The sequence below is a fragment of the Planococcus citri genome, chromosome 3 (genome assembly GCF_950023065.1).
Source record: "Planococcus citri chromosome 3, ihPlaCitr1.1, whole genome shotgun sequence".
NCBI lineage: Eukaryota > Metazoa > Arthropoda > Insecta > Hemiptera > Pseudococcidae > Planococcus > Planococcus citri.
In genome coordinates, this window is record NC_088679.1 from 7648992 (window position 1) to 7676419 (window position 27428).

At 34.0% G+C, this 27428-nt stretch overlaps 1 protein-coding gene across 1 annotated transcript; it reads left to right on the plus strand.

Moving 5' to 3' along the window:
• The first annotated feature begins 1667 nt into the window (after positions 1-1667).
• On the plus strand, positions 1668-18351 carry LOC135840427 (homeobox protein slou-like). Its single transcript, XM_065356959.1, has 2 exons — positions 1668-3990; positions 17249-18351. Exons 1-2 carry the CDS (start codon positions 3144-3146, stop codon positions 17806-17808), a joined length of 1407 nt encoding a protein of 468 aa, XP_065213031.1. The 5' UTR covers positions 1668-3143; the 3' UTR covers positions 17809-18351.
• The last annotated feature ends 9077 nt before the right edge of the window (positions 18352-27428 follow it).

The window sequence follows — 27428 nt, forward strand, 5'->3', positions numbered from 1 at the left end:
AAGGAAGGCAGAGGGGAGACAAAATCACATTTGCCTCAGGTTCATTTCAGCTCTAGACGTCTCTGAAGGATATTTCTGGCCATTTTTGTTGGATATTATTGACAGTAAGAAAGTTCTTGTAGCAAACGTTGAGTGTAGAGTGCACAAAACATTTTCCCAATTTTAGAACAGAAAGAGCTATGTTTGTGGATTATTTTCCTCTATAGGTAATAACAAATTTAATTGTATAATCTCAGCAGCTGAAAATTAAACTTTCAGTCAGCCAAATTTCAACCAAATCGAAGGCGACGAATTGACGAAGTTCTGTTTTTAAAAAAATGTATCTCTATGAAATTCTTCTGATTAGGTATTGAAAGTTCTCGGCTCTCGCAAAATTTTTCCTTTGCCGAATTGACGAATTCTTTCCGAATAAAGTTTTTTCACTAGAAAATTATTTCCCTATAAAATTATTTCTGACCCAAAGTTGGTGATAAAATATGAATAAAGAAGCCACCTCTACCACTAAAGAAGGAAAAGACATGGAAAAATGTGATAAATACGAGTACGTATCGATCAATTCAAAGCATTAGGGTAGATTGCTAAAAAAAAGATCAGAATCCTTCCAATTTCAGCAAATACCTTCATTTTGAGTTCAAAGTTACTCATGAAATTTTTTTAGCTACCCAGGTGCCCCTGAAGGGGGGTATAAGCCCACAAAGAGAAGACATACTCAACATATTTTATGAAGAAATAAATGACTCAGTTCCAAATGATTTTGAACATTTTTCCTTCGCATATATTTTGCAACAATGATGCCAAAATATTGAAAGATATCATTTCTGAAACAGGGGTAAACATTTTGAAAAGCAGTGGTGCTAATTTTTTCATTATTCTATTGCTAATTTCAAAAAAATCTAAAAAATTTCACGAATTTTGGGCTATTTTTCTCGATTTTTTGAAATTGGCAATAATGACCAAAAAATTGGCACCACTGCAATCCCAAATATTTCCTCAGTTTCGGAAATTATGTTTCGGGAAAAAACACGTTTTTTTTTTCGAAAATGCCTTCTCTTTGAGGGCCCGTATCTTCCCTTCAAGAGCACCTCCGGAGTTGAAATTTTTTCTGAGTCATTTTCAACTCAAAATGAAGGTGTCAGCTGAATTTGCTCAAAATCCAACGTCTTTGGGTGGATGGGGGGGGGATTCCACCTTTATACGTGTTTTTAGAGGCGATGAATCAGATTCTCATAGATATACTTAATGATTTGGCGTTGGCTTTTGACTCGTCAGAATTCGATTTTTATGTCATTTAATTTCGTTTCGATTTAATTTACTTAATTCGTTTCAAATGTATACTTAGGTACTTCAATTTATGCAAATAATTTATTTTCATTTTATTTGATTCAATTTAAATTATTTATTTTTCACGTACTGACAAGTTTCACTGTAATTTCATTGCTTTTTTTTTGATTTTTTCAGTAGGTAGGTAACATTTTTAGTGGATTTTTGGCAAGCACTGGTTGAGCAATTCTTGCTCAATTTTGTCAAAATTGCTAAAAATGTCATTACTTTTCAGTAATTTTTAGTAGATAATCTTATTGTATTTTTGAGAGCTTTTGCATCTTTTCAACGTCTTGAAGACATTTTAATATAATATTTATTATTTGTATTTATGGTAAATTTTCATCAACTATTTTTCTGCATATTTCGGTCACCTCATTAGTTTTTCAACAGTTACCTATTACATTATTTTAACACGTTATTAAGACTTTTGGATGCTTTTTCATTCAATTTATCTATCTGGAATTTCATCACTTTGTACTGATTTTCAAATTAACCTCACCAGATCTAATCAGATATGGGTCAGATCAAATTTGTGATCGGATTAGATCTATTTAGACCTATTCAGATCCACCGGAGAAATCCTGATCGGATCTAACTAGCTGAATACTTAGATTTAACCTGATGTTGCTACAAAGGGATAAAAAAAAATGGCGAAATTGTTAAAGTCTTTGAAAACGCTTATCAAAATATATCCCTCCAGGTGGAAGAAATCTTTAGCACTTGGGCCTATAAAAATGTTTATCATTCGAGTTTGAAATCTCGCTCTAAAAAACTACATATCCGGTTAGACCTATTAGACGAAAAAACTAGACGCAAAAACACACACAGTTAGATGAAAATCTCGTCGGAAAAAATTTCAACAGCGTATAAATCGTTTATTATCAAATTTACCAAAGAAAGAAAGAAAGAAAAAAATAAAGAGAAAAAGAAAGTAAGAAAAAGCAGCAACCTTTTTGTCGACGCGTTATCGCTTTTGTAAAAAGTAAAGTAAAAAAAAAAATCCATAAAATAAAAAACGTGCAAAACGCGAATAGAAGAGCAGAGCAGAAGAAGCATAAGCACAGAAAAGACGCAGAGAGGGTTGATTGCGCGTAACGAAATGTGAGGAAAAAATCAAAACAAATGGAGGATAAGTTTATAATAGTCTCGTTTAAAAGGAGAATTAGTTAATATATACGGCAAACAATCCGCAGATGAGTTACTACGATAAAAATAACAACAACGTTTTCGTCGCGTCTTTGGCTCACACACCCCAAAAATTAACGTCCAATCAACAACGTCGTAGGCTTTAGGGATGGCCAATGGGAGGCGTCTTTTCGTCCCTTCAGACCGATAAAGAATTTTCCATAGTGTAAGATTCAGTTGGTGCAAAGTGACGAAATACTATCGAATGCTCGATGCTCGTGCTTAGAAACTGATGTGTCAGATTTTTGCGAAAAATTTCGCATTATCGAATTTTTCGAAACCGATTTTTACGCTGCTGTTTAACGTAAAGTTATTACTTTTTTTTCGGCAGATTTTATTCTTGGAACGGGTTTTGAATTTTACCTGTTATTTTTTTAAAAAGAACTGTGTAGTTTTGATTTTGATTTGTTCGAGTACTTATCTATTTTTTTCTTTTAAAGTTCACGTGTTAGATTGTTTTATTTAATCCTTAACTTTGCAAAGAAATTGTGGAAACTTTCTCTGCGGAGGAAACTCGACAATGTGATGGATGTACCACCTAAAAGTATTCCAAATACTCCAGCCTGGTTCGAGATATACCCTTATGATTCGTAATCATTGGAAAATTTTCACTCTAAAGAATCGTTAATCCTGCAATGATGACTATGATGATGATGCAAAGACTTCTGCAAAGCGAAGACCGTCCAAATTCTTCCAGCACCGAATCCGAATCGCATTCTGAACGACGAGCATCATTCGACTCTGTCACGTATCAATACGCAGCACCTCATCGTGATAAAGACCTAAACGAAATCGGAGACCAAAATCAATTATTTTTGAAAACCTTCTCGCCTAATAACATCAATCAACACATAATAAATAATAACTTTAAAGATAATTTTTTAAAATTCGAACGAACCGAAGTTCGTAAACCAGCGTTTTTCGAATGTGACAATCAAAAGCTAACAGCTGCAGTACGTACCTTCCCAGCTACCGAATTTAAATCCACCAAATTGCAGCACACCAAGTCGGATTCCGACGAATCCAACAATACGGATAAATTTGATAAGTCTTACGAAGAAAACAGACGACTGTCGTGCGAATCGGAAGATTCGATCGATGTGAGTAATCACGTCATTGTGACCGATGACAGAGACAGAATTAGCTCGGAAGAAGAATTCAATAGTAGTACCAGGGAGGAAGATGTTAGATCTCCGGTCGATCTCACTAGAAGAAGATTACTGGCTGCGAAATCGTCTTCGGATAGGCAATCAACCGGATCAGTTACTGAAGATTCGGTCATGATGGAAGAATCTTGTAAAACCAATCGCCAGCCTGAGATATCTAGAAATTTAGCGTTTTCCGTCGAAAATATCCTAGATCCTAATAAATTTACCGGTAAACAGTTCGAAGATAGTATAAAAGATACTCTAGTCCAGTCTTACAGTTGGAAACCGCATCTTGATTTTATGGATACGTCTCCTGTTCATGCTAGTCGACCTGGTGAGTACCTACCTACTCGGTGATGATTTTTTTTTAGCATATTTTATTTGTAGAATGTAGGGTTGCCATTTTTTTTTTTAGGCAGGTACGAATTTGAGAAGGCACCTATTCTTATGACCTGATTCGAGCCTAGATACTCGTGCTCTCTATAGTTCATCTCACATACCCACCTGCCTACCTACCTGTCTTGTCACTGAATTATGTTAGTGGAGAGGAGGAAGACTGTAGTGCTTCGATCTCGAAATTAGCAAAGTGTATTCAAGAAAAATCACAAATTGTAGGTTAGATTATCCCTCGTCCTAAGTCTTGAAATAAAAATCACACTTTTTCCCCAGGTCAAAAAAGTACCTACATAGATTGAAAAATTATTTGCATCTGCTGAGATTTTTCTCTGATTAGGTAGGCTCATTTTTTTGAACCAATAAACCCCAGGATTTAAAGGACATGCAAAAAAATCCCCCTTGGAAAAAATTTAAGGCTAAAAAGTTCATTTTTGGAGCTTTTTGGAGTTTTTGAAAATTAAAAGAGAGAGAGAAAAAGTCAATACTTAATTTAAAACCTAATTGAGCTGTAAAGCTGAAATTTGGTGAGAACACTATTTCGAACCCCTGAAGTTGATTGAAATTATATTCTTTGCTATTTTTCATTTCTTAATTGAATCATTGCGATTGAACTACTCTTTGGTGGTTGGCTACAGGGCTGTCGAGAGGGGGGGAGGGCAAATGAGACAGTTTTCCCCAGACCCGTGCTTTCTTGAAGGCCTGGTAAAATATAAGAAAAGCATTATTTTTTACTTCTCGAAACACAAACTTTTGAAAGCTTTTTGGATCAAGATGGAAATTTTCAAAAAAGTAATCAAGTTTTAAAGCCAAATAAATAATAAACTTCTCGTCCTCACATAAAAAAACACCTTTTTTATGCTTCCTGAATTACAAATTTTCAAAAGGCTTCACCCTCACTTCGCTCGAGCCTGGTTTCTGTCTTTTTCAGAATCACAACTTCCTAAAAAAAACATCATTCAAATTCTAAAATTTTAAAAACCAAGAAATAAACTTCTCGCATTAAAAAATTCGTTTTTAGGCATCTACACATAGATGAAATTTTCAAAAACTTTTACTCCTAAAATCAACTGATTTCACCTTCGAGGCCTTCAACCCCCCCCCCCCCCAATAAAAATTCTCATAGGCATGAGAATACATATTATAAATTGATATTTTTCTCTCACATCAGTCGACAAATTTTTAGTCGACGCTACACCCCCCCCCCCATTCCTTTTACTCAAAAACCTCAATATTTGACAATTTCTTCCATATTTTTTTTTTTTTTTAAAGCAAGAAAAGAAGAAACAATCGGAATAATGTACCTACTTGTAGCTTTTTGTTCTTTGAAAAATTGAAAAATACTCGCAGATATCAACCATTTGACTTGAAAAAGCTGAAATATTGTTCAATTCAACTGGAGTTGAGCTTAAGTTCATTTGGACAAATTTTAGAGCATTTAAATCTAGAATTTCTAAAATGTTAATCAAGGTTCCACAATTGCTTGAAAGCATCCTCCAGTTGACTTGACCAATGAATTGGATTTTATCTTTGATTGAGTAGAATTTTCAGCTAGGTACTTTAAAAATCTGCTGCTGACGATTCCAAAATGCTTGAAATAACTCGAAACCATTTTCAATCGATTGCTGGTGTCGAAAATAGGATACGCCAAATTTTAGCTGTCCAACTACATACAAAGTAAAATTTTGATTTGTTTCTTCTTCCATTTAACGTGAATTTAAATTTCCAGCTCATTCCAAAGCCCAAAAAGTGAATTTTGGTCCCTGGAATTTCGATTGATGGAGCATTTTCGTATTATTTTTCAATTTAGCTTTGTTCAATTCAGAAATTTGTGAGTGATTTATAGAATCCAATCATTGGTAAATGTTTTGAGTAATTTTTTAAGGTGTATTATAACTTTAAATATGTATAGGTAGCCTAGGTACACTATACTGAACCTATAAATTCATCTATGTACAATTGCACAATGAGCCCATCAAAAAGTCCATGAACTCGTATGAAGAAAATGCAAAAAAATACTCGTAAAATCATGAATTTTGGTCTTTTTTTTAAACGCAGAGAGGTTGAAATTGCCAGACAACTTCTGCATAGATATGTGCTTTTATTGAAATTTAAGAAATTTTCGAGAAAAAAATTGTAACCATTTCTTTAGAACTGAAAAGGAGTTTAAGAATCAATTATTAATCATTGTTCTCGAAATTAGGTAGGTAGGTCTAAATCTAAATTGTGGTTTTAAATTGTACCTATTTTCTGAAGTTTTAATTTGAGAAAGACTGTTACTTAAGTAATAATATTTAAGGCGGACCTACCTTTTTTACATCAAATTTGTTTGTTTTTGTAAATGATTTTTTTTTGTTTTTTTTTTTCCTAAAACCGATTCATGCAATCTGCATTTTCAAGGTCAATAAAGCTGTTATAGAGAGGAGAAGAGTAAAAATGGAAAAAAGTTCGGGATTCATTTTTATATTATTTCTTGATAGATATCTACCTGTTCTATAGAAAACGAGGAGTCTATTTTTATTTCTATAATTCTTTCCATTCAAAATGCAATTTGTTCAGTTTTTAGCTGATCATAATTCCTGAATTCGAAAAATCAAAGTACATATTATTGTGCAAATACAGGGAAAACAGCAGAAATCACAGCAGAAATCATGGTTCCCTCTTGAAGCTGTATTGAAATTTAGAGGCATTGAGGCTCCTAGAAAACGCAATTTTGTCCATATTCCCAGCATAAAAAATTAACAAGAGAAAAATCATTAATTCATAGACTTGATATTTATTTCATAAAAAAAAATAGAAATAGAAATGAAGAGCTCTATTCCAAAAAAGGGTTAAGTCATTTTGAAAAAAAGCACGTTTTACAGAGATTTTTGTTTCAAAAAAGGGTCAAGTCATCGATTTTTCAAAATAAATTTCTCTACAAGCAATTGTTCAATGTCCAAAGAAAGGAAAGGTGCACCGACCTTTTGAAACAGAACAAATTTTAGCATCAAAAATTGTAAACGCATTTTGGGGGGGGGATGACTTAACGCACTTTGGAATAGAGCTCTTCAAATTTTTAAATGACTTTTGAAAATTGAACACATGTAAACACGTAAGATTGATAATAATTCATCATTATTAATCTCAGACTTTTCATTTTTCGGGCCTATTAAGAAATTTACTTCTTAGACAAATTGATTTTTTGAGTTCTTTGTCTCCCCTCCCTCACTCGAATGAAATTAAAAAGAAATAGAATAAAATAAATCGCATTTTTCGACATTCGATTAGAATTATTTCTGCGCCAGGAGGAATTCTTTACGTCTCGTTGCAAGTAATGTAGGCCCTTTTATTTTTGGATTCTCCAAGAGAATGGGACACGAAATAAACCTCCCTATTACCCCATCACCATCCATCCAGTTGAAATTAAACGGAACCCGTCGGATCAGAATAAAAAAAAAATTCATTTTACCTCATTTAAGCGAAATTTCTGCGCCAGGAGTTTTTTTTATGCCACATTACAAAGAATATGGCACAATTCTTTTATGTTTCAGTTTCTCCAAGAAATTGGAACCAGAAATAAATCTCCCTTACTACCCCCACCCCCGCATAATTGAAATCAAACGGAAATTTCAATAATGAAACAAATTTTATTTTTCCTTATTCGAGAAAAATTTCTGCGCCAGGAGAAATTTTTGAGCTTTATTGCTCAGAGTGTCAGTCTTTTTAATTTTCAGGCACTTCAGGAAATTGGGGCCTGGAACAAACCCTCCCTCCGCCCGGCCTTAACCTAACATTCAACAGAAATTATCGAAATACACCCAACCTCATATTCCTCAAAGGAGTGGAATTTCTGCGCCAGGAGCATTTTTTATGTCTTATTGCAAAAAATGCAAGCCTTCTACTTTTCAAGCAGACACTGCAAGAAATTCAGACCCAAAACAAATTCTCATTTCACCTTATCACCCTCCTGAAACTGAACATCGCATATCCCTCATTGAAGTGGAATTTCTGCGCCAGGAGTTTTTTCTCCACCTCATTTCAAAGGGTCAAGATTTCTTATTTTTCTGGCTCTTTAGAAAATTAGTACTCTGAATGAATTTTCACTTTTGTACCCACCACTGCCTGTTTGAAATTAAACAAAAAATTTTGAAATAAAATATATTATTTTGCTATGCATAAAAGCATGCATTTTAGCATGCTATCGCATAATTTTTGTCGATAGGGGACATTTCTGCGCCAGGAGTAATTTATTTACGCCTCATCGCGAAGAATTCCGTTTTCAGGCTCCCTTAAAAATCGCAAACTGCGGCATAAATTTCCATTCACAACTGGAAAAATCACATTGAAATAAAACAGACCAATTTTTTCCCTCCTTCGAGTACATTTTCTGTGTCAGGAGTTCTGTTGTGTTTCATCATAAATGTATGTAAGTGAATCTTTCATTTTTCAGTTTTCCTAAGAAGTTGGAACCCGGAATAATACTCTTCTTCCCCCCCCCACCACTTCCTAGTTGGAGTCAAACAGTAATTTTTGGAATAAAATCGACTTTATTCTTCCATATTCGAGTAGAATTTCTGCGCCAGGAGCATTTTTTGGGCCTCATCTGAAGAAATACAATTTTTTTTCAAACAATGCAAAAAATTGAGGATTGGAACAAATCCCTACCCATCCCTACCCCTCTCACCTGACCATCCAACCGAAATTTAACAAAGACCATCGAAATTAATCAAACCAAGTTTCCTCTCACTGTAACAGAATTTCTGCGCCAGGAGTTTTTTTTTCGTATCTCGTCAAAAAAAATACAAGTCTTCGATTCTTCAACTTCTTCAAGAAATTGGGACCCAAAATGAACCTCCTCTTCTCCTCATCATCACTTAGTTGAAATCAAACAGAAATTTTTGGAATACAACAATACATCAATTTGCCCTCATTCGAGTGAAATTTCTGCGCCAGGAGCATTTTCGCACCTCATCTCAAAGAACGCACGCCTTTACTTTTCAGACGCCCCGAGAAATTGGGGTCAGGAACAGATTCCCTCTCCACCCAACTGCTCGCCTGAAATTGAACTGCATATTTGCCTCATTGGAGTGAAATTTCTGCGCCAGGAGCTTTGTTTCCACCTCGAATCATCGCCAAAAATACAGATTCTTCATTTTTCGTGCTCTCCGGGAAATCAGGGCTGGTAATGAATTTCGTCTTTGTCTCTACCACCATCCAGTTGAAATTTAACAGAAATTTTTGAAATAAAATAAAACATTTTTTTTTTAATTCGATGGGAATTTCTGCGCCAGGAGCATCTTTTTGCTCGTCATTATACAGAATGCAAGGCCATTTATTTTTCAGGCTCTCCAGAAAATTAAATTGATACTGGGGACTGATGCGTCATTGGAATAAACTAACCCACAATTTTCCCAATTCGAGTGAAACTTCTGCGCCAGGAGGGTTTTTTGTGGCTAATTGCAAAAAAACACAAGAATTTTATTTTTCGATTTCCTCGGGAAATTGTGAGCTGAAATAGATCGTTCTCCTTTTCTATCATCACCACCCAGATGAAATGGAAATTTTTAGATTAAAAAACAAAACACATTTTAGCATATTTTAGTGAAATTTCTGCGCCAGGAATATTTTTTTGCACCTCATTACAGAGATTGCAGGCCTATGATAAACTGTCGGAATAAAACAACCCATATTTCATCTCATTCGAGTGAAATTTCTGCGCCAGGAGCATTTTTTCGCGACTTATTGCAATAAAATCTTTTTTTGATTCCTTCAGAGAATTTGGCCTTGAAAAAAATCTCTTATTCTGCGCTCATATTACCCTATTAAAATTTAATAGAAATTTTCAGGATAAAACGAACCGTATTTTTCCTCATTCGAGAGAAATTTCTGCGCCAGGAGGAGTTTTTTTTTCATTAATTCCATTGCAAAAATACATCACTCCCTAATTACTTCTCACTTGCGAACATTTTCAACATGTAAGTTGTCGAAACATTGAAAATCCCCCCCCCTCATTCAACTCTTTTTTACTTTGTTCCAATTTAAAGTCACCTTGCCCTTATTTAAAAAAAAAAAAAACAAACTCATCATACCGATTAACCGCGATCAACACGAGCGACACGAAACATTGTGCAAAATTACAAAATCATTATGTAGGAAGCGTGAAGATAATTTTGGGGACGTTTAATTTTCAACGGTCGAACCGGTAAAACGTTACCGCGTTTACATAATTAACCGTACAAAGCGATAATTTTATTTAAAATTGTACAATTTTTCAGTTTAAACGTACACATTTTGGAACATTGACAAAGTCGGCCTCGCTAATAACAATCAGGTATCCTATTTTTTTTCCAACTTGTTTGTTCTTTTGCCAAAACATAAATAAGCTGTAAAATTATTCGGTAATTTCGGTTGAAAGAAAATTAACGCGAAAAAGCCAGCCCGAATACGAAAAGCACCATGAAAGCAGACGATAGAGAAAAATACACAAATATAAGTACTATACCGACGACTTACCGAGCTATATAGAGAGTTTTATATAAATTTACCAGTAGCCACTGATCCATGTAAGTACTCTTTTAGTGTACTTTCTTGCCTTTAGTATAGGTAAACAAACCGCAGCTAAAAGATTGGCTGAGAAAATTCCCCTAATGTATTTCATTGCTGTTGTTTGCCACTGCACATGTATTAACCTGAAATGTTACCATAGAAACGTACTGATTTTTTTTCTCTTCCTCTCTTCCTTTTTTTTTTTTTTTTAAATCTTTACACAAACGTTAAAAAGTGCCAAGTTGGCGTTGAAATAATACCTGCTGCTGAAGAGTTCGTCCCTCGTCGTCGATATTTATCTACAATTACCTACATTATTTTTCGACGTAAATTAAAACTACGAACAAGAATACTTCGTTGAATTTTCAAAACTGATCCTCGAAGTTATATCGAAAACATCGTAAGAGAGTTGAGTCAAATTGACAATTCAATTACTCGAATCCCTTTTATAATTTGTCGAAAAAAAAATGTTCAATTTTAACCATATACGCTGAGATTAGTTTCCATTTAGGCGTTGAATTTTAATTTTCGACGCACAAGCTATTAATGCGTTTGTTAAGGTTATAAAAGAGGTTAATTTTTTTTCCGCTTCGAATTAAAATAACCTCGTCGTAAAAGTCTATTTAGTAGAAATTTTACGGTCGCGAAATCAAATTACAAGCGAATCGAGCGACCGCTTTTTGCCCCGTTCGTTGGTGAAAGTTGCAAAAGTACGAATAAGAAGCGGTATGTAGTCGACGTGGAAACGCAATAAAACAAATCCGAGGATATAAGCGAGCTTAAGTTTCAATTGGAATTTTATTCGGTAGACTTAAATACGAAATCTCACTTAATACACTTATCATACTCGTTTCCATAGTACTTTCCTATTTAAAGAACATAGCCGAGCTTTTTTTTTCTCGCGAGCGTCGATTATCTAAATTGCGATAACAGAATTTCCAAAGCGTCATCGTTTTCGCAGCTTTTTAATAATCCTGCGCTGCGCCCTGCGTGTTGGATTTGGCTGGCGTTGGGGTGCGAGAATAGTAGGGCTAAATTTAGGGAGTGGTTTCCATTTTCCGCGTGCCAAGATGACAGTTTCGAGAATGAATCGTGGATACATGTTGTTGTGTATTTTTATTTAATATATTTTATGCTATATGTTCGTATGAAAGTTTATCGAAGCGGTACAACATGAGGGGAAATTCTCATGCAGTAGATACGACTTAATAATAATAGGTACCTACTTATTTTTAATGCACTCTTTCTCACACCGATGATTCTACTCCATATTATAAATTAATTTAAAATAAGAAGTGAATTTTTAAAATTTTTCGACTATATCAAGTAATGAACTTGAGTATGATGAGTGGAAATTCAGACAGGTTTAATTGAAAAATATAGGTAAAATACATTGTGAATATTTTTCTAGAAACATATTTTTAAACGTGGATTCTAAGACTTCTCCCCTCAAATTGAGGGTATTTATTTGAAGATTGATTCTATATTGGGGAGGAGCTGGAGGCTTTAGATGGAGCCCAATTAAAAACTAAAATCATAAACACGTTCAGAATCTCTAAAAATATGCCAATTGATATAATGCTACCAACTTTTGTTCTTAAAAAAAAATTCAACTCAAATATAATGACTCTCTTGGAAGTACTTACTCACCTCCAAAATGATTCATCTTGTTTTAAAACAGTATCCATTTTTTCTTGTAGTATTATCATTGTGATATAGATGGCTACAAGTTCTGCCAAGTTGTTTGATAGATGGGGTATTGATTGCTATGGATTCTTTCTGATGTGTTCCATGGTGAGTCTGATGCAAAACATATTCCTATACCGGTTATTGCAGCCGGATCTCCATTTTTGGAGCACGCTCCATCTGCAGTTACACAAACATATCCATCTGTATTGTAGATGAGATCTTTGTCTGGTACCATGATGGATTCTTTCATGCATGATGTCTTTCTAGCGTTACCAAGGATATGTCTCATTTTGTGAAGTTCATCTTGGATTTGTAGTCATTGTCGTTGTGGTCACACTCCTTTAAAGGAGATAGTGTACCTATTCCCATTGGATGAAAACCTACCGCTGATATGCGACTAAAAAACACCGCAAATTGCAACACTTTCCTCCAATACTTTTCTGCTCATTAATCAGCATGCGTATTTTTTTACGTGATAAATTCTGCCAATGTCCAATATTCATGAAATTTTTTTTGACTCTGCAGGGGATTGAACCTGGGTCTCTGAGTTGGAGAATGACCTTTCTACTTACCTATAACCACTGGGACATGTGGTAGATTGAATGCAAATATTTCTATACTATGCTAAAATATTCGCATAAAATATTGCATTTACCTGTGTTATTTAGCAAATACTCCAAAGAATATGCCAAAAAACAGGTTAGTGGCGTATTTTGTAGTTGGTTTCTCCCAGCCCGAAGAAACACACCACATCCCTATTGGCAAAATACGCTCAGTAAGTTTGATCACGTGATTGGAGCTATTCTCGTGATAATGATTGCAAGGAAATGGGAAATGCCCGTTTCCCTGCATATGACCAAGTTTCGACTTCAATTATGAACGATCTGCGGTGAATTTTTTTAGCGTCGGAGTTTTAAATTGTTATTTGTGTGGTCCTGAAGAACAATGAACTGAATTGTACAAGCTAAGTACTTACGGACGGATTTTACGATCGTTTTAGTGTCTCTGAGAGGTCAAAATTTGGTAAAAACTCACCAAATAATAGCGCAAATGCTTTCATTTCCTGTGATATTGAATCGTTTCGTTTCAGAAAACATTATTTTAAAACACGAGTTCACAAAAGTCGATCAATTGCAAAAATGACGCTCAAATTCACTTGTAAAATATGAGTTCCAGTTTGCCTGTTATCATTATCACAAGAATAGCTTCAAAAAGTGGGAGTCATGTGATCAAACTTACTGAGCGTATTATGCTTAAAAACAGGTGTGTAGATGCGTGATACGTGAATTTGGACTCTTTTCAAAAAAAACTATGCGATTCAGCCTGCAAATAGAATATGTAAAAGTAATGTTAAAGTATGTAAAATGAAAGAAAAATTGAAAAAAACTTCTACCCTGGATGGGAATCGAACCTGAGACCCGTGGTTTCTATTTTCCGGGTTACCTAGCCCACTCAGCCACTTCGCTGTTTGCGAAGACTTGAGTTCTTTCCACATAAATGCTTGTGGGTTGTGAACTTACTTATTAAATTTTTAAATTATTCTCCTAAGTACAAAAAGGGCAAACATTTATGTGGAAATAACTCCATTCTTTGCAAGCAGCGAAGTGGCTGAGTGGGTTAGGTAATTTGGAAAAGTAGAAACTGTGGGTCCTGGGTTCAATCCCCGCCCAGGGCAACATTTTTTTCAATTTTTATTTCATTTTATATGCTTTAACATTACTTTTACACATGATATTCGCAGGCTGAATTGCATGCTTTTTTTGAAAAAAGTCCAAATTCACGCATGCTTGTGCTATGCATAAAAGCATGCGTTTTAGCATGCTATCACATAATTTTTGTCAATAGGGGTAATTTGAAAGCACTGTGGCCTTACGCAAGAAAAATATGCTACAAAATATTCACATAGCATATTTTTTATCATATTTTTTTTGGTGCACTAATCCGCCTTCTGAACAGCGCTTTTTCACGTGTATATTTAGAATACCTATGTCAATAAACCAGCTGGTTTTGGCGTCTTTTTCAGCATATGAGCAGATCCCCCCCCCCCCCAATGGGACGTATACTTCCATCTAGTAGTAGTGCATGTTTGAAGTTGAATGGTAGCATCTTGTTGGTCAACTCCGGACATGTTTTATCTTTAATTCCCGGTGCTTCCTTGGGTTTAAATTTAAATGCTGTGGGTGTGTTGTTGATTTCGTTTTCAATTTCAGCAACAAATTTTTACCATATCAAACATGTTCTATGTGGATCACATGTCTTATCTTATTCAATTTTACTTATGGTCCTTTCAACAGAGGATGACTGTGGATTTTACGCTGTGGTATGCGCAACCTTTATCTATATATATGTAGTTGTTTTCAACCAGGAATCTGATATGAATCAGTTGTGAAATTTCAAATTAAGTAAACTTACCTTACTTGACAGTACTCATTGTGTCATTTTAGATTTAGGAAAAAGATTTTGATACTGTAATACACAGAACAAAAGGACATAGCACGTCTGTGTATTACAGTATCGATTTGGGGTCCCCCATCTTCTCAATGAAGAGAAGTTCAGGGGAAATCAATGGTGTTTTTTTCAGTTGCTGAGTGAGTATATCACAAAATGAGAGGACTCTACTTTGAAAATTGTGGTTTTTTGGTGAAAGTATATTGATCGATGACTTGATTTTTATTTTTTTTAATTCCTGGAAATTTTGACATGTTCCTCCCTCCCCCCTGAAAATTTAATAGTGCTGAAAGCTCTCTCAAATTTGAAATAAATATCACAAAAATGTACCTAATGCACAAAATGAATGTTTTATTGAAAATTCTAAATTTAAAGGCTAGAATAATTCTAAATAACCCCATTCTTAAAGTAAAACCAAGTTCAGTCCCCCAAGCAGTGTTGCCATTCCTTTCAGAGCCATCTAAAATTGGAAAAATTAAAAATCAAATAAATACAAGAGAAGTCAATGACAATTTTTCAAACATTTTCAATTTTTAGGCCAACGTCTCTGAATTAGGTAACCCTCTTTATTGAAAAAAATAAAAAAATAAAACTAAACATGACGCTGTTGAAAAAAAAATCAAAAACAGTTTTAAACCATTTGCAACTTTTGTGTGAAAATGTTCTCTTTTTCAAAAAAAAACCTCTACTCTCCTCTCAAATAATGTTGAACCTCCGTCTCTCACATTACGTTGGGCATCTGCAAGTCTCAGAGTTGAAAAAAAAATCTAAAAAAGAAATAGAGAAAATTTCTCAACATTTTTTTGAGAGGGCAACTGGCAAGGTAGATTTATTTCTGAAAAAGAGATTAAAATGGGATATTTTCATCACACTTTCATTTGATTTTTTTTATAATTTTTTTTTTCGATTTTAGAAAACTTTGTAGGAGTGAACGAACTTAGGTTATTCGGGCCCCCAGAGATGTTTCTTCTTGGAAAGGGACTTACTTAAAAGAAATCTGATACAAAAAATAATTCTTAAAAATTATTTATTTTCTTGATTTTTTGAGTTTTGAGGGGCTTTGTACAGGAAAATAAATAATGATTGTAGTAGGTTTTTTTTTTGAAAACGGAAATCTTTCAAGAATTCTATTGTGGGAATTACAAATTTAGAATCAAAATTTATTTATTGCATTTTTTAATTTTTTTCCATCTCTTGCAACCTAATTGAGTAGCTCTTGGGATTATTTTTTTTAAGACTTCGGAAAAATGAAAAAATTGGGAATCATTTTCTCATAAAATCCAGAAAATTCGCGAACTTTCATTCGTATCATGAAAAATTGAGAAAAAAAACTATTTCAAGTTCCTCAATGAGAAAAAAAATCCAAAGGAAATGTAAAGAGCATCAACTTGAATGCATACGTTTTTCTGGGAGGTTTTTCTCATGAAATACTCTGAGCAAAAATTTGAAAAATTTAGTGTACCCAAAATGTTAAACCATTTTACCTATGTTTTCATAGATGAAAAAAATTGATTCATGGAAAAAATCACCCTCATTATGAATTTTTTAAGATGAAAAGTAGAGGAGTCTGCACATCTCACGATAAGATACCTGAATACAAAAAGTCTCCTCTTTTCTCCCATTGTTCTAAATTTTTTTTTGGTAAGGTTAGGTTGATATTTTTGACGCAAAAACATTTTTCTTTCACAAAAACAAGAACCTGGCAAAGTGGCAATATTGCGATTTCCTCCTTTCCTCTTTCTGAATTTTTTACTCAAAAACGATATGCATTTTTGAGGCAACCCCTATCGTTGATTTGTTTGATTCTTTCTTTTTGACTCATTTATATGTACCTTGATATTTCAATAAAAATTAAGGGTACCCTGTAGTTAGTATAGGGTGCCCAGAAATATAGTGAACCCCAAAGAAAGTTTTTCATTAAAAATGTCGGTTGGCAACGTGAAATAGATGCGTATGATTGGTGGAATGTTATCTGTCCAGTCCAACAGCCAATCATGTGCTATCATTATTATCACTCACTGTGACCAACCGAAATATTTAGCAGAAAACTTTTTTAGGGGTTCACGATATTTCTGGGCACCCTGTATGCTTAATTTTTCTATCCTTTATCCTTTTTTGTTCTGCATCTATGCTTTGGCGAAAGTGATCAGATCTGATTAGATCTGATTTTAAATCTGATCAAACCACGTAGACCTATTTAGACCGATTTGATCAGATTTAATTGGATCTGAAGATTCTTTGGATCCAATTTGATGTGACCAGACATAATCTGATTCCATAATTTCTCCTGGGACTATCGCTCAATTCATTTTTTTGAGAGGGATTGGCAACATTTTACAAAAACTACACCTATATGTATTATTACGAGTTCAACGACCTACTTCCTTTCTTTTTCATACAGCCTAAAAAAAAATAGATACTACCAAGGTATACCTTCTCAAATTCGAAACCAGTTTTTATTCTAAGGCATTTATATGAATTATAGACTTTAAAATGTTGAAATTACATGTAACATTCTTCTAATCGTTTCGCAGGTTCAGAAAACATCCAACAATACAGCGAAGACGAAGACGACGACGTCAGCATCGGCGGCGAAGGCGACAAGAGCGACCTAGACGAAGACAGCGACATCGCAGGCTCCAAACGCATCTCCGGCAGTAAGAAATCCAACGGCAAATCCGAATCGAGCAGTAAAAACAGCGGTAAACCCAGAAGAGCGAGAACTGCATTCACCTACGAGCAATTGGTAGCATTAGAGAATAAATTCAAAACCACACGTTACCTATCGGTTTGCGAAAGATTGAACTTAGCCCTTTCGCTTTCGTTGACCGAAACCCAAGTGAAAATTTGGTTCCAAAATAGGCGAACTAAATGGAAAAAACAAAATCCTGGCATGGATGTAAATAGCCCCACAGTCCCTCCACCTCCTCCTACCAGCGGTCCACCATTTTTCCATCCTTTAGCTTATACTACTCATCATTATCCGCAAACTAGTCCGTTTTCTACTAACCAAAGTTACGGCGCTGCTGCCGCAGCCGCCGCGTATTTTCATCATTTAGGGACTCATCATTCCTCGTTAGGGCATGCTCCATAATTTTTAGTTAGTCTCTCATCGTCGTCGTAGATTATGGAGCAGCGGCAAGAGGAAGAGAAGTATCTTCTTTTTTATACCAAAGTAATCTATTCGTAATATTGTAATATGTTCGTATGTATGGTGGCGTCTTAACCACTACATAACTATTTTCACGGTGGATATTTTTTTCTAGCAATATTGGTCAAATTTTATTCTCTTATCGATTGAGAAAATAATTTGCAAATCTTCTCTGCTGTCTTTTAAGTGATATGATCCTTTTTTTTTTCATCCTCCCGATGTTACAATATTTTAAATTAGGTAATTCAATATGAATTTTTTTACGAAAGAAAATTGTGTTTACGTTTTTTTTGTGTTTTATGTAACCCTTGTTCGTATATTTATGTTAATTATTTTTTTTCATGTATTTTTATTTATAAGTTTCTTAGTCTTTGTGAAAAAAAATGAATTTTTTATACCTTCCATCTTTGTTAAACCCTACTTAATTTACCTTGCTATGTATTGTTTCCATTTATTCTTCGTAATTTCTTCAGCTATTTTCATTTTAATAAATAAACTCTATCGAATAAACAACTTTTTTTTTTTATCTCGACGATGCAATATGATAAACTTTAGAGAACATTCAATTACGTTGCGAATCTTTTTTTTTTTTGCCCCTCTGTTCGTTTAGTAGGGTAACTTTTAAAAAAGGGGGAAGTCGCCAAATTGACATTTATCAAAGTTAGAAACGACATTTGTGAAACAAGGTAAAAAGGTAACGAAAGATGGGCTCAACTTGTTACCCCTTTTTTATTCGTTTTCGTTTTTTTTTTTCAAACGTGAACTAGAAATGTTTTCAAACAATACGGAAGTCGAGTAAGATCAACTGAATGCGCCAATTGTGGCTTTTCACATTATAGGGTGAGGTTTAGTTGTTGTAAACACTTGTCAATTGAGTGGGGGTAGTTTTATCGATGGTTTGGGGAGGATGGTATTTCGATGTTTGAGAGGTTTACCTAATTTATTTGCAGTGTTGGGCTGATAAAACTGAGGTTTTAATGGTTGTAATTTTATAATTTTTTTTGCGCATGCGCATTTCAGGATGTTCTAGGTGGAGGGTTTGATTTGATTTTTTTTTCGGATCAACTTTACAATGTTTTTTTTTGGGGGGGAGGGTTAATTTAAATGAAGCGAATTTTAATTTGTCAAAATCACCAGAACTTCTACGACTTTTTTTATTTCATTTTTTTAAAAACTTGACAATTTTCAAACTTTATAAATTGAAGGGTCCAAAAAACATTCGTGAACTCTCCCCTGGAATTTACTGGAAATGAGAATTTCTGGATTAAAGTAGTCGAAAGTAGATCTGAACTAAAATTTTGGCCACCTAAATTTAATATCAAGCAGTTCCGGAGATGTTTAAAATTTCCAGAGAAAACTAATTTTTTCTTGAAGGCTCCAGAATATATCTGAAATTCACGAGAAATACATTTGATAAGTTCATAATTAGCCAGAAACTAAAATTTTAGATTTTCAACTTAATTATGCAGCAATTTCCAAAATTATGTTTTTTTTTTCAAAATCAACTTTTGGATTATCTTCAATTCTGAAATTTTTAAAAAATTCGCAATAAACTTGGCCAGCTTTTTTCAACATGTTGTTTCTAAACATTCAATAATATTTTGAATCAAGGGTGGGGGTAAGATCCTCATGCAAATGGAACGTAGGGCATCTTTTTTAATGGCAAATGGTTTTAAAAAAATAAAATTGAACTTGGAACTTTACGAACAAAGCTTATCAAGATTGAGCTTCGTAAAAAAATTCTATTTTGATCTGTTTCTCTTTCTCTTTCAATGAAAAGTTGAAATGTGTAAAAATTAAGTATTAACATCATCGATACTTTACTGAGGAAAAAGAAACCAAGAATGGAATATTTTCTCTGAATTTTGCAAATCCTACATGTTTACGAGTATGATTGATAATTTATTATTTATCTCAGATCATTCATTTTTCAAGTCTTCCAGGAAATGGAGACTGCAGCAAAATTGTTTCCTTATAGCCTTCTTTTCATAATACTTTTCGGATTTTTCAATCACTTAGGCCTTTAATTGACGTGAATAATAAAACTTGTACCTACTCTAACAAAGGAACCTTTTGAAACGACTTTTCGATCTGATTCGAACAAAACTTAGCTATAGGTAGATCGAAAAATCATGCTCTAAAACCCCCCACAATTAAAATTTTAGGGGCCGAGTTCATTTTTCGATTTTTGGCCAATTTTTAAAAATTCGGAAAATTCAAAAAATTTGCTTTTAAAAAATTTTTATATTTTTTCATGAAATATATAATTTACTACCCCCCCCCCCCCATCCTACCTCAAAATAACAGTGTGAATAATTATCTATATTTTTATTTCAACCTTCTCTCCTTTCTTTTCAAAAAGTACCAGCGTTAGGCTACTCTATAGCCTCCATACAGTTTTAAATTTTCTCCAGAAATGTCAAATGACTCTGAAATGGGCAAAAGTGAACTTCAGATTTTATTGGACACCCTCTTGATCCGTTTATATGGTTACTGAAGAATTTCAGAAGTGTCTCAGAAGTTTTTTTATGACCAATTTGTAATTGAAAAAAATGAACAAAATTTTTTTTAATGTTACATATTTAAAAAAAATTAAGATATCATCTGATATGACTAAAATATAATCTCCCTACTCGAAGAACTTCAAGTAAAGATTTTGAATTTTTTGAAAAAACTGGAATAACGCTGAAGGCTTCAAAATGGCCTAAAAGCAATCCAGAAAAATCTTTGTAAATTTTATTTTTTTCTAGAATTCACAAATTGTTTAAAAATTTGGCTAATTTTCAAAAGTAAGCACTTCTGAAATGTTGCAGTAAAAACATGTAACGTCGTCAATATCAATACGATGCTCAATAAAGAATCAATCAAAGTTATAGGTGCCAAAGTTTATTTTTGACTTTTCCAGAGAGATTTAAAATGAAGCTATGGAATACCTCAAAATATCTTAAAATCAGTACTTTTCAGAGTGAAAGGGGGAGAGGAAGGGGGTATGAAATAAAGTGATTTTTTTACGATGGTTCATTTTGTTAAAGAAAAAGTAAAATGAAATACATTTTTATGAGAACGTTGAAAAATCGTCATAAAAACACCCTATAAGTATTGCTTTATCAATAAATAGGTACCTGCCTACCTATACATATTCACCCAAATTTTTTATTTTCAAAAATTTTCCAGTCATTCAAAAATGAACTTTAGTACCTGAAATTTTGGTTTCTGGAGTTTTGAGATATACTTTTTTCATCCAGTTCAGTTTCATCCAAATTGAATAAGATCAGTTCAAAAAGAACAATGAATCAATTTTCGAGTGAGAATGGGAAAAAGTTCCTTTATTGTTTAAGTAGGTATACACTTGAAAAAAAATTGGACTGGCAAAGGAGGTAACTGGCACAAAAATTTTTGAAGAAGACATAAAGAAATCGAAAGAGGACCCCTCCGGTCACTGAAGATAATTTCTCGGCTTTTGGCAATTTTTAAAAAATCAAGTAAAATTTGGTATATATCCCATAAAAAAATCAAAATTTCATCAAATAAAGATATTGAGCTGAAATTTGGTTTACATCATATTTTTGACCTTCTAAATTGATTAGTAATGGTTTCAAGACGTTCTGGAGCCTCCAGCGAATTTTTGAATTCTCGAATTTTTGAAAAAAATATAACCATGATCATGAACAAATTCAAAATGAAATTCAGAGCTAAATAAACTCAGATTTATCGTGTTTGTGACCTTCTCAATTGATTCAGCAGCATAGTTTTGAAATTTCACAAATTAAAAATTTTCTCTGACGATAATTATTGAAAAAAAATGTAAGAAAATTGTTTTGTGCACAATTTTTAATTTTTTGAGTAGTAAAAACGAGTTTAAAGGTGCTAAATTTCATTTTGACCTAATTTACAACATTTTTTCAAAAACCAGAGAATTTGAAAATCTGCTGGAAGCTCTAGAATGGCTCAAAACCATCACTAATTGATATAGGCAAAGGGGAGGGAGGGAGGGAGGGGGTCAAAGATAGGGTCAACTAAATTTCAGTCTTTTATGTTGATTTGATTAAATTTTGATTTTTTTCTTTTCACGAAAAATGGTGCTTCGAAATTTCAAAAAATTCATCAAAAATCAATTCGCACCGCGGTTGCGTATTTTAGAGCCCTCTTTCGATTCCTCTTTGTCTAATCCAAAAATTTGATTCAACTGCCCGTGATTGTATTATCTAATTTGATAGATCAAAATATGAAATCTTTCCCTCTTCCAAGGACTTCCATCCTCAAAACCTTCACACCCACCCCAGACATTCTCACGTTCTACATTTCACCAATATCTATACGAGTAAGTAATTCCAAATCGCCAATTCCAAAACATTAAAAATAAGCATCACAGATTCGGAACGCGCAGACTACACATGCTCGTAGCAGCGTCACGGCAACACCCATATATCAAATTAGGAAGCACACAGTAAGAAGGGAGAACATATTTTTAAAACGAAATTACGCGGTTCATAGGTGTACGCCGCCGCGTGGTCGGTGCTTCTTAAAGGTTTACTTTAAAGGCATTTAGTTGATGTAATTAGTTGTAACGGGTAAATTAGCCACGATCGTGTTTCTTTTAAACTGGACGGTTCAAAGGTTCCGTCATCATGTGTTTGAAAAAGTGAAAATCGCCTCATGCTTGTCATAATAATTATACAAATGAATTTTTACATGATTCTTTTGAAAAGAGCCAAACAATGTGTTGCGTTGTTTCATAAACACCGCTAACTACTCGCAGGTGACTCGAGACTTTGGTTCCGGTATAGTCTACTTTTTATACGCGACCATTTAAAACATTTTAGGGGTAAATATCTCTACATCCTGATGACGATGATGTTGATGCTGGTGCCGAATACGATTACACACGTGTTTTAAAAATAAAACATAGTCGAATATTAAATTTGTAGAATTTCAAGTATAGGTAAGTAAGTCAACAAGTGTACATACGTATAATAAAAGACTGAAAAGAACATCAAAAAGTAGGGCGATATATAAGAGAAGAATCTTTCATCAGATCACACATTTAGATATACCTACCTCTACTTTGCATTACATATTCACTAATACACACACATGCCCAAGTATACACATATCAGCAAAGTATACACCCGATAAACTTTAAATAAGAGAAATTTAATAAAAAATTCATCAACGACGACAGATTAAATAGATCCGGTCGCATGTTGTAAAATAGATTTTCGAACAAGTAACGAAAAGTATAATGGCCCATTTGTTTAGAATCCCATAGAATTATTTTAATACTATACCGTACTATAGGGGGCGAGACTTTACACCCTGTGCTCTCTTTTTCTTACTTGAAAACCGTATACGACCACATGTAAACGTTACAGCTTTCGTATCTTGTAAAAAGGGTTCTAAAATCCTATACTTTTGCCGGGCGTCTCGCTTAACTCTTTCCAGTCGTTTATAAATATTCACTCGATTGCGAGGAATTTCCTGTTTCCAAACTCTCTTGGATATGTAAGCGCTTAGTACTTTACTTTGCGCACCGAACAAGATAACGATACTTTTCCATAAACCGATCTATATACTTTTTTCAAATCCGTTAAAAGAATACTCTGCCAACTTTACGTTGCCTCGCGTTGCGCATTTGAAAGTTTAATTAAAGCCTTTTGGGTTGGTTTGGTTTTTTTTTTTTGCGGCCAAGGAAAAGAAGTTTAGGTTTTTTTTTATCTCTCTCTCTGTATATATAGTTTATTTTTGAAGGCAGCGATACTTCGAGTCGTTTATTTTAGTCGCGTATATTTTTTTATTCGCCGGAATTATTCGTATAGGCGGAGGCGGTCTATAAGGAAAATCCTGTGGGGTGCTTCACCCACATATTTACTACAAATATATAAGCTCGCGAGTCGAGGAGTGTTTAGGTATTTACTTTACACTCGATATAGAAATTCCAACAAGTTAGATTGTTGTTCTTCGCCTTTTTTATTAATCCCTATACCCAATATTTATCTAAATACCTAATTGATAGAATAAATATGGGCTTTTTGAGGGAAATTGAGAGGAGGGGAAGGGGAGAGAGAGAGGCGAAAGTTGAAAATATAGTGCAATGATTAAATTTTAAAAGTTTAGCAGGCTGAGGTAGCGTAGTTTAATTATTGTCAATTATCCATATCCACCTATGGTAAAAAAAAAACAGCAATCAATTTTTGGAGTTCACAGGGCTTCCAAATTACAAAATTTCAATTTGCATTTTAAAGGTTTGGAAATCCAGACAATTGGACAGACCTTTAGAAGCTAGGTAGAGGGAGTAATGACCTTTATATGCAAGATAAGAAGGTCAGTGACCTCCAGAGGCCCGAAAGACAAACGATCCTGAGAGAACTCACAGACTGGTCAATGACGTTTAGAGGCTAGACAGACAGACAGACAGACAGACAAACATACGACCTTGGGAGGCTATACAGCTTTGTCAGTGACCTTGAAAGTCTAAATATAACAGTCAATGACTATATTATAAGAAACTGGTCAGTCGGGTAAATGACCTCCAGAGTCCCGATATGCACAGAAACGGCCTTGAGAGAGCACACTGGTGGGTCAATGATGTTTAAATGCTAGATAAGGCAGGCAGACGACCTTGGGAGCCCAGACAGTTGGGTCAGTGACTTTGAGGATTCAAGCTCAACGGTAAATGACCTTAAAAATCCAAAAATCCGGGTCAATGACCTCAAAGAGGCTTGATAGGCACACAAACGGTCTTACAGAGCACACAGACGGGTCAATGACGTTTAGAAGTTAGATAGACAGACAGACCGACAGGCAGACAGACAGACGGACGGACAGAGAGACGACCTTGGAAGACCAAGCAGGTAGATCAGTGACTTTAAAGGATACAATCGCAAGGGTCAATGACCTCAAATATGCCTGGCAGATGGATAGACTGACGACCTTGAGCAGGGTTGGTTCTCTACGCGTAGACTATCTTTGTCTACATAGTCTGCATTTTTCACATAATCTATGTAAACTTCATGTAAAGTAGACTTCCTGTAGACTACGTGTAATGTATGTCAATTTCGAAGTTGTGTATTCCCAAATGATCTCCCTTCATGCTAAAAATTGTCGTTTTTTACAAAAAATCACCCTCACTTTTTAACTGAAAAATTGAAGAAAAAAATCTTGAATTTTTGACAAGGATTGTGAAAAAGTATACTTACATATAATTTTCTTACTAATAATTGACGATATCTATTTCTGCTAAAATAGTCAGTTTTTTTTTTAAAGTTTTCTCCTTTCCAAAAGTTGTCAAAAAGAAAGTAATCGCTTTTTTTTCAAAAATTGATGAAAATTCTTGTTTTTTCAGCCAAATTGCTGAAAATTTTATTTTTTTGCAAAAACTTTGAAAAGCCTTACTTTTTTCTACAAATTGTTCAAAATTTCATTTTTTTCACCTTAGAAATGCAAAAAATCTCATTTTTTGGGAAAACTTAGGAAAATGCTACGTTTTGCTAAAATTGTCAACTTTTGCTTTGTGAGAGATTCAAAATCTCGCGTTTCAGCTCGACAATATTGCTAAAGATTTTAAATTTTTTTTTCAAGAATTACCTATCCAAAAATCGTTTTTCTGCCAAAAATTTCCAAAACTGAAAAATATTGATTTTTTGTCAATTAGGTATGTTTTTACGCGGATTCTCAAAAATCTAGTTTTTGGACGTTTTTTGAATCTCGTTTTTGAACACTTTTTGGATTTTAACCACAAATTCTTAAGATTTTCCGCCAAAATCCATGTAAAAAAGGCTTTATTTTAAAACAGAAAAACGTTTTACTTTGTAGTTTACATAGTTTACATAGTCTACAATGTCTACATGTAAACTATCGTTGTCTACAGTAACGTTGTTTACACGTAGACAAAGCATGTAAAGTAGACTATATGTATAGTCTACTTGCCAACCCTGACCTTGAGAAGCCAGAAAGATGGGTCAATGACCTTAAAAGGTCAGACAGATGGACAGTTGAGCAGATAGACGACCTTGTGATGCTAGAAAGATGGGTCAATGACCTCAATAGGCCAGACAAACAACCTTGAGAAGGCAAAGAGTCGGTTTGATAACCTTGAGAGGTCATACACTTAAACCAGTTACCTTGATAAACCGGTTATTCTGTCATTAGGAGGGAAAGGGAAGTGCTCCAATGTCGGACTGAGTACTTTAAAAACTCAGCTCTATCGCTGCTCTATATAGTACCGTAAACTGGGGTAGCATTGAAATCGCGGGGTAACATTGAAGGGTGCGGTTTTTCATCACATTATGCTCCATGTATAGACACTGGACCTGCGTATAAGACAACCAACTGCAGGCCGAGGGGAACGGAAACGGTAAAGAAAACTTGTGTAACGCCAATTTATCCCGCTGGGTGCTCTTCGCAGCGCTGTACTCGATTTTGCAGGCACACGGAAAAAACGGAATTGTATTTTTTACCATTTAAGTGGTAAATTTTACAACAATTGTGGTAATTTTTAACACAAAAATAGTACTTTTTACCATATTTCATAGTAACTAACAGATACTACGATTCGGAATTGTATTTTTTACTATTTTTAGAAGTAAAAAGTACTATGTAGTAGAATTTACCAACTCTGTAGTTAAAAGTGCAATGTAAAGTAGTAGATAATGCTAGGAATGTGGTAAATTCTACTATGAATGAAGTGCATATTACTACTGAAATATTAAATTTAACCATGAATATGGTAATTATTACTACTGACTTTTGTAAAAGGTATAAAGTACTATTCTTCAAAGTAATTTCTATTATTAAGATGGTAAAATTTACCATTTATGTGGTAATTTTCATGAGGTGAAAAACTGAAAACATTGAAAAATGTGATTTCAGTTATTTGACTCATGTTGTTTAAAACTATAAAAACTACTGTTCATTTTTTAAACTCAATTCAACTACTTATTTAGTGTCTTTTATATCAATGTTTGTGCATCGTTTTGTTCTAAGTAATGAAAAGTACCCTAATAGTGAATATGCATTTTTCAAGTTGTTTGACTCGTGTTGTTTAAAAGCTACTATTGAGTTATTTGATGTGTGTTGTTTAAAAGATATTGTAAGTACCTATTACTTACACATTTACTCTTATATCAATGCGTGTTTGTGTAATATGGTTAAACTACTTTTGTATGCGCAAGTGATAGGTTACCATACATACTCTCTAAACTTGAAACAGTCAAATTTCACTGCCTTAACAGCTAGTGGGATCTGACCACATTTTAGTACCTAGTTTTTGACTGGATTTTCAGTAAATATTTACTGCTCATCAGTCAAATGTGAACTATTTACGGAATAATTAGTCAAAATTGAAGTATTTTTACTGTATCGAACAGTCATACGTGGTCAGCAGTAAAAAATTTTAAATAAGTAAGTAACTGATTTAAGAAGTACTTTTTTCACTGTTTATCCCAGTGACGACATTTTGCCCTCCTAACAGTGAAATTTGACTGTTTCAAAAAATCTATTTTCAATCTTTCGTTTAGTTCATCATCATATTATTGTACACCTAATCATAAATTGCTTTGTTGAGT